The sequence below is a fragment of the Tachysurus fulvidraco genome, chromosome 21 (assembly GCF_022655615.1).
Source record: "Tachysurus fulvidraco isolate hzauxx_2018 chromosome 21, HZAU_PFXX_2.0, whole genome shotgun sequence".
NCBI classification, from domain to species: Eukaryota; Metazoa; Chordata; class Actinopteri; order Siluriformes; family Bagridae; genus Tachysurus; species Tachysurus fulvidraco.
Window position 1 is genome coordinate 21,414,556 of NC_062538.1, and position 10,000 is coordinate 21,424,555.

General features: G+C 49.0%; 1 protein-coding gene across 1 annotated transcript in view; it reads right to left on the bottom strand.

The window, feature by feature from the left end:
• Positions 1 to 492: 492 nt before the first annotated feature.
• The window catches only part of LOC113650418 (macrophage mannose receptor 1), a 32,122-nt gene continuing 22,614 nt past the window's right edge, over positions 493 to 10,000 (bottom strand). The window contains exons 32-49 of the mRNA XM_047805923.1: positions 9,995 to 10,000; positions 9,675 to 9,880; positions 9,370 to 9,544; positions 7,097 to 7,318; positions 6,831 to 7,000; positions 6,299 to 6,369; positions 6,097 to 6,197; positions 5,884 to 6,003; positions 5,434 to 5,577; positions 5,058 to 5,212; positions 4,791 to 4,890; positions 4,097 to 4,332; positions 3,202 to 3,394; positions 2,771 to 3,022; positions 2,347 to 2,523; positions 1,453 to 1,500; positions 892 to 1,037; positions 493 to 712 (exon numbers count right to left, since the gene is read on the bottom strand). The exon at positions 9,995 to 10,000 is cut by the window's right edge and continues 146 nt beyond it. Of these exons, the coding sequence (XP_047661879.1) occupies positions 668 to 712; positions 892 to 1,037; positions 1,453 to 1,500; positions 2,347 to 2,523; positions 2,771 to 3,022; positions 3,202 to 3,394; positions 4,097 to 4,332; positions 4,791 to 4,890; positions 5,058 to 5,212; positions 5,434 to 5,577; positions 5,884 to 6,003; positions 6,097 to 6,197; positions 6,299 to 6,369; positions 6,831 to 7,000; positions 7,097 to 7,318; positions 9,370 to 9,544; positions 9,675 to 9,880; positions 9,995 to 10,000 (2,567 nt within the window). The 3' untranslated portion in view covers positions 493 to 667. The remainder of the gene's footprint in view (positions 713 to 891; positions 1,038 to 1,452; positions 1,501 to 2,346; positions 2,524 to 2,770; positions 3,023 to 3,201; positions 3,395 to 4,096; positions 4,333 to 4,790; positions 4,891 to 5,057; positions 5,213 to 5,433; positions 5,578 to 5,883; positions 6,004 to 6,096; positions 6,198 to 6,298; positions 6,370 to 6,830; positions 7,001 to 7,096; positions 7,319 to 9,369; positions 9,545 to 9,674; positions 9,881 to 9,994) is intronic.

Here is a 10,000-nt window from a genome sequence, read left to right on the forward strand (position 1 = left end):
AAAAAAAAAAAAACACTTTTCGATCAAAACTGTGTGGAATCCTTTTGTAATTTTGCCTTGTTGTAAATAACGTCATGTACAGCGCCGTGTAAAGGACGGCAGTGAAACGACTTGTTTTTGTTTCTTTTTCTTTAAATTTCTATATTTTTTTTTTGTCGGTTGTTTTTTTTTTTTTTCTTTCGTTTTTTGTTTTTTTCCAAAGCTGTTCACGCAGAACTTTGTAGCTTCAGTGGAGAAGCGAGGGGACAAGATACGGATCGTCGGTTCCTCTCGGATCGCTGACCACGGCTCTGATTTTTGTCTGATCGTTCACAGGCAATAAAGTTTTGGGGAAAATATCCAAATGTTTTTGTGTTGCGATTTATTTATTTATTTATCAGAATGTAAAAAACAGACAAATCTTTTTATTTTTATGTTTTTTATTTTAAGCTTTGTAATCCAAGTGCAGGGATAAATGTATATACTGTACAACATTTTATTTTTATTTATTTATTTATTTATTTATTTATTTATTTATTTATTTGCTTGCTTCTAGCTTTAATAAAATTTGGAATAATTAGAACACAAGAACATTTTAGACTCTAAAACCAACGAATTACGGTTCGATTTCGTCTCGAACTTCCCTGCGGTTTCGCCGCTTTCTGTACAACCGTTAGCCACGCCCACTTCACGTATCGGATTCTCCGGCAAAGTTCGGGTTGTTGAAGGCGGGCTGAAAGGAAAGGAGAAGAAAAAAAAAAGTCAGTGTCACGTGTTGTAAGGATGAAATCACACCATGTGGGGGTGGTGGGGATGATGAGGGTGGGGGGGGGGGATAATCATCCACCTCTTCTCTGGTTGGTTTTAGATGGAAATGCTGAGACTTGGCAACTCTGCTGTAGTGAAACTCACCACATCCACGTGATCGTTGCTCCTGCTTGGGAGACTGATTCTACTCAGCTTCACTCCTTTCACCCTGAAGACGTAGTACAACACGGCCAGAACCACCAGCACGGCCACCAGAGCTCCGATTATACCGCCGACGATCGAGCCTGCTCCTGACACACACACACACACACACACACACGTCATTTGTGTCATCAGCCTCTAGCTGTTTGCACTTATCTGTGCTCATTCTTTCTCTTCTGCTTTAAGTGCTTTTACATTTTTGTTTTATTTCTTCGACTCGACTCGAGGCTTTAACGTTTACAGCTTAGAGATTATTTTACTATCATTTTTTTGGAGGGAAACAAAAGCTTCCTTAAGACATTTTTAGCCCCTGTAGAAACATCTGCTTGGTTCTGTCGTATCGAGTCGTTTGTCATCTTCACCTGTGTTTTTTGGGGTTAACTGATTACTGAATCTTATTGTAAATCACTTTGGGAAATGGTTTATAGAAACAGCGATGCAATTTTGAATTGAAAAAATATTGCAATCAATAGAATTTTGCCACTTCAATAGGAAGAAACTCACGATGGATTGGAGAGACGGTAGTAGTGCTTGTATGATCCGGGGAATAATCTGCAGAGGGAGAAAAAACATGTTCTGGTGAGTGAGTGAGTGTCTGTGCTCGGCTCTGTGTGTCCGTGTGTCTGTGCTCGGCTCTGTGTGTCTGTGTGTCTGTGCTCGGCTCTGTGTGTCTGTGTGTCTGTGCTCGGCTCTGTGTGTCTGTGTGTCTGTGCTCGGCTCTGTGTGTCCGTGTGTCTGTGCTCGGCTCTGTGTGTCTGTGTGTCTGTGCTCGGCTCTGTGTGTCCGTGTGTCTGTGCTCGGCTCTGTGTGTCCGTGTGTCTGTGCTCGGCTCTGTGTGTCTGTGTGTCTGTGCTCGGCTCTGTGTGTCTGTGCTCGGCTCTGTGTGTCTGTGCTCGGCTCTGTGTGTCTGTGCTCGGCTCTGTGTGTCTGTGCTCGGCTCTGTGTGTCCGTGTGTCTGTGCTCGGCTCTGTGTGTCCGTGTGTCTGTGCTCGGCTCTGTGTGTCCGTGTGTCTGTGCTCGGCTCTGTGTGTCCGTGTGTCTGTGCTCGGCTCTGTGTGTCTGGGCTCGGCTCTGTGTGTCCGTGTGTCTGTGCTCGGCTCTGTGTGTCTGTGCTCGGCTCTGTGTGTCTGTGCTCGGCTCTGTGTGTCTGTGTGTCTGTGCTCGGCTCTGTGTGTCTGTGTGTCTGTGCTCGGCTCTGTGTGTCTGTGTGTCTGTGCTCGGCTCTGTGTGTCTGTGTGTCTGTGCTCGGCTCTGTGTGTCTGTGTGTCTGTGCTCGGCTCTGTGTGTCTGTGTGTCTGTGCTCGGCTCTGTGTGTCTGTGTGTCTGTGCTCGGCTCTGTGTGTCTGGGCTCGGCTCTGTGTGTCTACAGGTACACTGATTGGACTAAAAGAATCTCACGCTGGCGGCGTTTACAGACGAAGCCTCTCTTCTCAAAGCAGCTGTTGTCGTTCCATTTTCCGTCCTTGTACATTTCCACGCAGTCCTCTCGTGTCCCGTCTTGTCCACCGCCGCTTGGTTCGCCCTGAGCCCAGTGGGTGAAGCCCAGAGCGCTCCGGTCGGTCCAGCCCCAGCCATCTGAGACACAGTTACACACACTGTGTTCAATAATCATTTTCTATCTGCTTTCTTTAGATGTCCTACAGAAATCAGGTGTTATTCTGATGATTCTGCGGAAGTGGAATTATTTATTCAACAAAAAACATTCAGCTAAATCTAACACTCCACAAAAAGACTCCTTTACAGATTCTCTGTGAGTTTCTCTCAGGAACAACAACATTCTGTGGCGGACGGTCATGAGGTGTAATGCAGGTGAGCAGCGTACATGAGGTGTCTCTGGTGAGTCCGATCCATAAGTTATGGATTCTGGTGGTGTTGGTGTTGGTGAGGAACTCCACCTCGGCTCTGCTGTGTACCGACGCCAAGTCGCTCCCTGAGATCAGCTGACAGAAGTGTCGCGCCTCGGGCCAGGAGCGACCCTCCTTCTCGTTATACATGATGTAGCAGTAGCTTCCGTACGGTTGCCAGAACGGCAAACACTCCCCGTCCCCTGGAGGTGGGGTTGGAGGCGGCGACTCTGGATGAAGTGAAAGTCATTGAAAGGAATTAGTTGAGGTTGTTGGCAGATCGCTGTGGAATAACAGCAGTGAAACATGCCTAAGCTTCACGACTACTTATGACGCTAACACTAGCTACACCAGCAGACGTGGTTGTGTTAAGTAGCATAAAAATAAAATGTTCAGCCTGTAGCGTTACCGTGTGAGATCTTGCAGAGGTACGGCTTAGCGACTTTACAATCCGTGTCGTTCCACGTGCCCTGGATGAAGTGGGAACGTCCGTGCATGCTCACGCACCCCTCTTCTTTGTGATTGGTCGGCTCTCCCGGGCCCCAGTGCGTGTAAAACACCGGCCAGCCGTCGGACCACCGGTAAATCCCCTCGTCGTAGTCCTGCAGACGACATCGACTGCCATTTTTTAGCCCTGACTAAAGATTGTAAATCTCAGCTTTAATGACGCCAAAGCCTAAATATCTGATACAACGTCACATGACCACCTAACTGCCACGCCCTCTCTGAACAGATTCCCATAGGTGACATTTAAATATATTTAAACGCATCATTTCCATTTATATCACTGTGCTCTTTCACATATGCTAGCGCTTCTCTAGTAACGACCAGTAGAGGGCAGTCTATTTATACATTTTTGTAAGGAGTCTCCAGTGTCAGTGCTCTGTAAAAATCAGCGGTTAAACTGGTAGGACCGATGTGGAGTGGCGTTACAGGAAACATAACAGCTTAGTGAGGATATGATTAGGCGTCAGACTTGTTAGCGATGCTAACCGCCTAGTCTGATTCACTGAAATTTTGCTAGCTAGTTGATACTGAAGAAAAAAATAAAGGAAGAAATCAATCTGAAAAATCAGATGATATTTAGTGAAGAACATTTAACAAAACAAAAGGGAATATAAGGTAAACACTTCCGTCCTTAAGGACTCTAAACGTACGGTGAGTCTTATACAGTAACAAAGTCATATCTAGACCCACACGTATGTTAAAGAACAACAGGACGCATCGCGGCCAGCGACCGTATACGAGCTGAGAAGAGTGAGATTTACTATTAGCTTTTTTTTATTAAAAGTCTGAGTGTGTACTTTGCGTCTGAGTCCGATCCACGTGTCCTGTTTGTCCTGCTGCATCACTGCTGAGATGAAGGCCTGCTCGTAGCTCATGTCCACACTGGCTAGGTTTCCTCCTTCCTTCACACAAGCGGCCTGCGCCTCGTCCCACGGCTTCGGCTCCGTCACCAGCTTGTAGCAGTTCTTATACCAGGAGACGTAGCCTGAGCGACACGTGCTGACGGGAGGAGGAGGAGGAGGAAGACTGCTGGCTGTGGGACCATGACATATACAAATAAATATTCATTCATTCATCTTCTACCGCTTATCTGAACTTCTCGGGTCATGGGGAGCCTGTGCCTATCTCAGGCGTCATCGGGCATCGAGGCAGGATACACCCTGGACGGAGTGCCAACCCATCACAGGGCACACACACACTCTCATTCACTCACACACACACACACACACTACGGACAATTTTCCAGAGATGCCAATCAACCTACCATGCATGTCTTTGGACCGGGGGAGGAAACCGGAGTACCCGGAGAGAATATGCAAACTCCACACACACAAGGCGGAGGCGGGAATCAAACCCCCAACCCTGGAGGTGTGAGGCGAACGTGCTAACCACTAAGCCACCGTGCCCCCCCCCCCCATTACAAACACATAAATACACATCAAGCGTCTAGCTAAGCAATGAAAAGTCAAAGAAAGAAGACAAAATGCTCACATTTCTTACTGTAGCACACCCAACTTCGTCTCTCGTCACAGTTCTCATCGTTCCAGCGACCCGTCACAAGGTGGTTATGAGTCATGGACACGCAGTGCTCCTAGGGACAAAGCCAGAGGTCAAAGGTCAACTTTCACAGCTTCCATATTCACAAAAGCATGCCTTATAAAGCAGGACTTTGCTGATCGCTTGTCTACGTCTGCTACGTTTATGCTAAAAGGGATGTCGCGTTAGATTTGTTAAATTGTCAAACAATCAAAACTTCACCTCGCCGTTGTTGTTGTTGGGTTCTTTATCAGCCCAGTTGGTGAACAGGACGGGACTCACGCCGTCGTTCCAAGCAAATTTCCCCTCGTGCAGCCGATCAGACAGACCGATCCATGCCGCGTGGCTCGCGTCTCTCAGATAACTGGCCACGAATTCTGGAGAGCGACAAGGACGCGCGTCAGACAACGGCGTACAATTACGCGGGATTGCTGAACATCTGACAGGTTGTTGTTGCCATAGAAACGTAACTAACAAACGTATCTAACAGCGGCTGCCTCTGACCAATCAGAAAGATTCTACCGTGTTGTTTAATTCTAAACTCAAGTTTGGATATGATGAAGGTACAAAGCAGGGAAGCTCTCCGTCGCACACTTGCCGTTCTCGTTGATGTCGTCGATCACAGCGAGGTATCCGCCGTGGCTTTTGCACCAGTCTCGTGCGTACGTCCAGTTTGCTCGTTCCTCATTGTGTGTGTGCGTCCCTTTGATAACGTAGCACTTGTTATGGAAACGCAGCCATCCTGAAAACAACAACGACAACAACGTTCTACAAAAAAATGGGACTGGGAGATTAACGAGATAAATGTGTAATATGTAACATCACGTCCTTCCTCGAAGCGATTCGGCTCACGAGGACGAGGACGAGGACAGTGTCCACATATCCCACATGTAGACAATAATCAAGATGTATTTGGTGTTTGACGAGGCTAACGTAATTTAGCCTCGTCAGCTTCCAGGCAACTAAAACACAGAACCATGGAGCACTCTGAAGCTTTTATGACCCGACGGTCTGGTTGAGGTGTGAACGGGTTGCGGGACGACGTTACCTTCAGGGCAGTTCCCTTCCCACGCAGGGGTAGGAGGCGGTGGAGTGTGATGATCTCCTGGAAGCTTCTTACACACGTAGCCTGCGACGTCCCGGCCGCAGTTCACGTCGTTCCACGTGCCTTGAATAGACAATCAGACTATCGGACCATCCTAAGCTAGTAACAGACAGCTGAATAAATCATCATGGTGGTATTAAAACATGGACGTCGTACCTGGAGTTCTTTGCATCTGTACACACTGCTCCTCTCCGTCAGCGTTATTGGGTTCTCCGGGAGCCCAGTGCACGTACGTCACCGGAGACCCGTCCACCCACCTGAGGATAGAAACACAGACGTTACCTGGACCATAGAGGCACAGACTTCACCTGGAACACAGGCTACAGTGCGCAGTGCTGAAAATAAACCACAGACGTACAGGTACTCTCCTTCGATAACCCCAAACATCCTCAAGCCGATCCACGCTGCGTCGACCTTTCCTGTTCCCACCTGCCACAGAGACACAGGAACATTCATTCATTTATTCATTCATTTTCTACCGCTTATCCGAACTTCTCGGGTCACGGGGAGCCTGTGCCTATCTCAGGCGTCATCGGGCATCGAGGCAGGATACACCCTGTACACCCTGAGTGCCAACCCATCACAGGGCACACACACACTCTCATTCACTCACACACACACACACACACACACACTACGGACAATTTTCCAGAGATGCCAATCAACCTTCCATGCATGTCTTTGGACCGGGGGGAGGAAACCGGAGTGACAAAGAAGCAATACCTTTCAAATAAGACTGTAGAATAATAATAATAATAACAATAATAATGTCATTTATGATATCGATTTGTGTATAATTTATAGGTCAGTAGTGCCTGCCCCGTGATGCAGCATGAGCAGAAGTTCGGAAAAGTATTAAACGTATGATACATAGAAGGTTGTGATCCTACCATGGACACCACGAAGGTCTGCTCCTGCTGGTCTAGGATAGATACAAGCCGCGCTTTCTCTTTGAAGCACCTCTTCAAAGCCGTGTGGAAGTCCACGATGTCCGTGTCGTTGTAGTAATAACAGATGCCGTCGTTCTTCCTCCATCCGAGATTGTCTCCGCAGTCAGGAGCTGCAAAGGTGGCAGAGATAAGAACTCAGGATCTGATTTGTATTAAATCTGACTGTAAACTATTTAATTATAAAGGTGTTTTTTTTATGTGGTTACCTGGAATAGGTGGAGGAGTTACTGGGGGGATGAGGGGTGTCTTGCCCTTAGCGATCATGCACACCCAATCCAGATATGCGTCGCAGGTGAGGTCATTCCAGAAGGAGGTGCCGTTCGTCTTGCTTACCATCTCAACGCAATTCTCCCGACCTCCGTGATCGTTCGGCTCGCCGTCGCCCCAGTTAGTGTGAGTGACAGGAGAACCGTCGCTCCAGTGATAACCTGCCATCACATTGCTGAGCATTTCATTCCATTCCATTTAATTCGATATCGGGATATTAAACGTAAACTCCACCATCGTAAACACGTCACCATTAAACTTATTACTTGGTCTCCTTTCACCTTGGTTAACATTTTTTTACATTACCCACAATCCTTGTAGTCTGTGATCTGATGCAATGGCGTGTAGGTGAGCGATCTGATGCAATGGCGCGTAGCTGAGCGATCTGATGCAATGGCGCGTAGGTGAGCGATCTGATGCAATGGCGCGTAGAAGAGCGATCTGATGCAATGGCGTGTAGAAGAGCGATCTGATGCAATGGCGCGTAGGTGAGCGATCTGATGCAATGGCGCGTAGGTGAGCGATCTGATGCAATGGCGCGTAGGTGAGCGATCTGATGCAATGGCGCGTAGGTGAGCGATCTGATGCAATGGCGCGTAGGTGAGCGATCTGATGCAATGGCGCGTAGGTGAGCGATCTGATGCAATGGCGCGTAGGTGAGCGATCTGATGCAATGGCGCGTAGGTGAGCGATCTGATGCAATGGCGCGTAGGTGAGCGATCTGATGCAATGGCGCGTAGGTGAGCGATCTGATGCAATGGCGCGTAGGTGAGCGATCTGATGCAATGGCGCGTAGGTGAGCGATCTGATGCAATGGCGCGTAGGTGAGCGATCTGATGCAATGGCGCGTAGGTGAGCGATCTGATGCAATGGCGCGTAGGTGAGCGATCTGATGCAATGGCGCGTAGGTGAGCGATCTGATGCAATGGCGCGTAGGTGAGCGATCTGATGCAATGGCGCGTAGGTGAGCGATCTGATGCAATGGCGCGTAGGTGAGCGATCTGATGCAATGGCGCGTAGGTGAGCGATCTGATGCAATGGCGCGTAGGTGAGCGATCTGATGCAATGGCGCGTAGGTGAGCGATCTGATGCAATGGCGCGTAGGTGAGCGATCTGATGCAATGGCGCGTAGGTGAGCGATCTGATGCAATGGCGCGTAGGTGAGCGATCTGATGCAATGGCGCGTAGGTGAGCGATCTGATGCAATGGCGCGTAGGTGAGCGATCTGATGCAATGGCGCGTAGGTGAGCGATCTGATGCAATGGCGCGTAGGTGAGCGATCTGATGCAATGGCGCGTAGCTGAGCGATCTGATGCAATGGCGCGTAGCTGAGCGATCTGATGCAATGGCGCGTAGCTGAGCGATCTGATGCAATGGCGCGTAGCTGAGCGATCTGATACAATGGCGTGTAGAAGAGCGATCTGATGCAATGGCGTGTACGGGAGTGATCTGATGCAATGGCGTGTACGGGAGTGATCTGATGCAATGGCGTGTAGGTGAGCGATCTGATGCAATGGCGCGTAGCTGAGCGATCTGATGCAATGGCGCGTAGGTGAGCGATCTGATGCAATGGCGTGTAGGGGAGTGATCTGATGCAATGGCGTGTAGGGGAGTGATCTGATGCAATGGCGTGTAGCTGAGTGATCTGATGCAATGGCGTGTAGCTGAGTGATCTGATGCAATGGCGTGTAGCTGAGTGATCTGATGCAATGGCGTGTAGGTGAGCAATCTGATGCAATGGCGTGTAGCTGAGCGATCTGATGCAATGGCGTGTAGGGGAGTGATCTGATGCAATGGCGTGTAGGGGAGAGATCTGATGCAATGGCGTGTAGGTGAGCGATCTGATGCAATGGCGCTTACGGGAGTGATCTGATGCAATGGCACGTAGGGGAGTGATCTGATGCAATGGCGTGTAGGTGAGCGATCTGATGCAATGGCGCGTAGGGGAGTGATCTGATGCAATGGCGCGTAGGGGAGTGATCTGATGCAATGGCGCGTAGGGGAGTGATCTGATGCAATGGCATGTAGGTGAGCGATCTGATGCAATGGCGTGTAGGTGAGCGATCTGATGCAATGGCGCGTACGGGAGTGATCTGATGCAATGGCGCGTAGGGGAGTGATCTGATGCAATGGCGGTTAACCGAACTAGTTAAGAAGGGATGTTGTGCTGTAGGGTAGGAAAGGGGTAAGAATGGTGTAGGATGTGACACACCTCCATTGGTGGGGTCTTGGGTCAGACCAATCCATTGCCTTTTCCCTTTGGTGTAGTCAGCTATGAAGGTCTCCTCCTCTACGTTATGGATGCTGACGAGGTCGGCTCCGCGGGACAAACAGTCATCTCGAGCTTTAGTCCAGCTTCTTTTGCGTGAATAATCCACTGTGAAGAGCTAATAAGGAGAAGAAAAAATCATCAGGTCATATGAGGTAACTCTTAATAAGACGTGGCTGACATCAAGCTGGACGGTTTGTTGACATTGTCCTTCCCAGCATGCATTGGGGCGTGATGTCATCTCTCACCTTGTAGCACTGCCTGAAGTGCGGCTTGCCAGACCAGCCGTCAGCGCACCCGGCGACGGGGGGCGGAGTCGGGGCATGAGTGGGCGGGGAGATGCCGTCTCTAGCCGATTCGCAGATGAACGGATTTGAAACCTCACACTTCTGGTTTGTCCAGAAACCTGCGATAGGCTTCGTTGTCATGGCGACACAATCGCCTTTACTGTCATCTGGGTTAACCCGTGGGAAAAAAAAACTTTATACATTTTCAACTTTTTTTAGATTTTTATGTTATATTATTATGGGATGCATTGAGACGACGAGCTGGTCCGATGGCACGTTACCAGGAT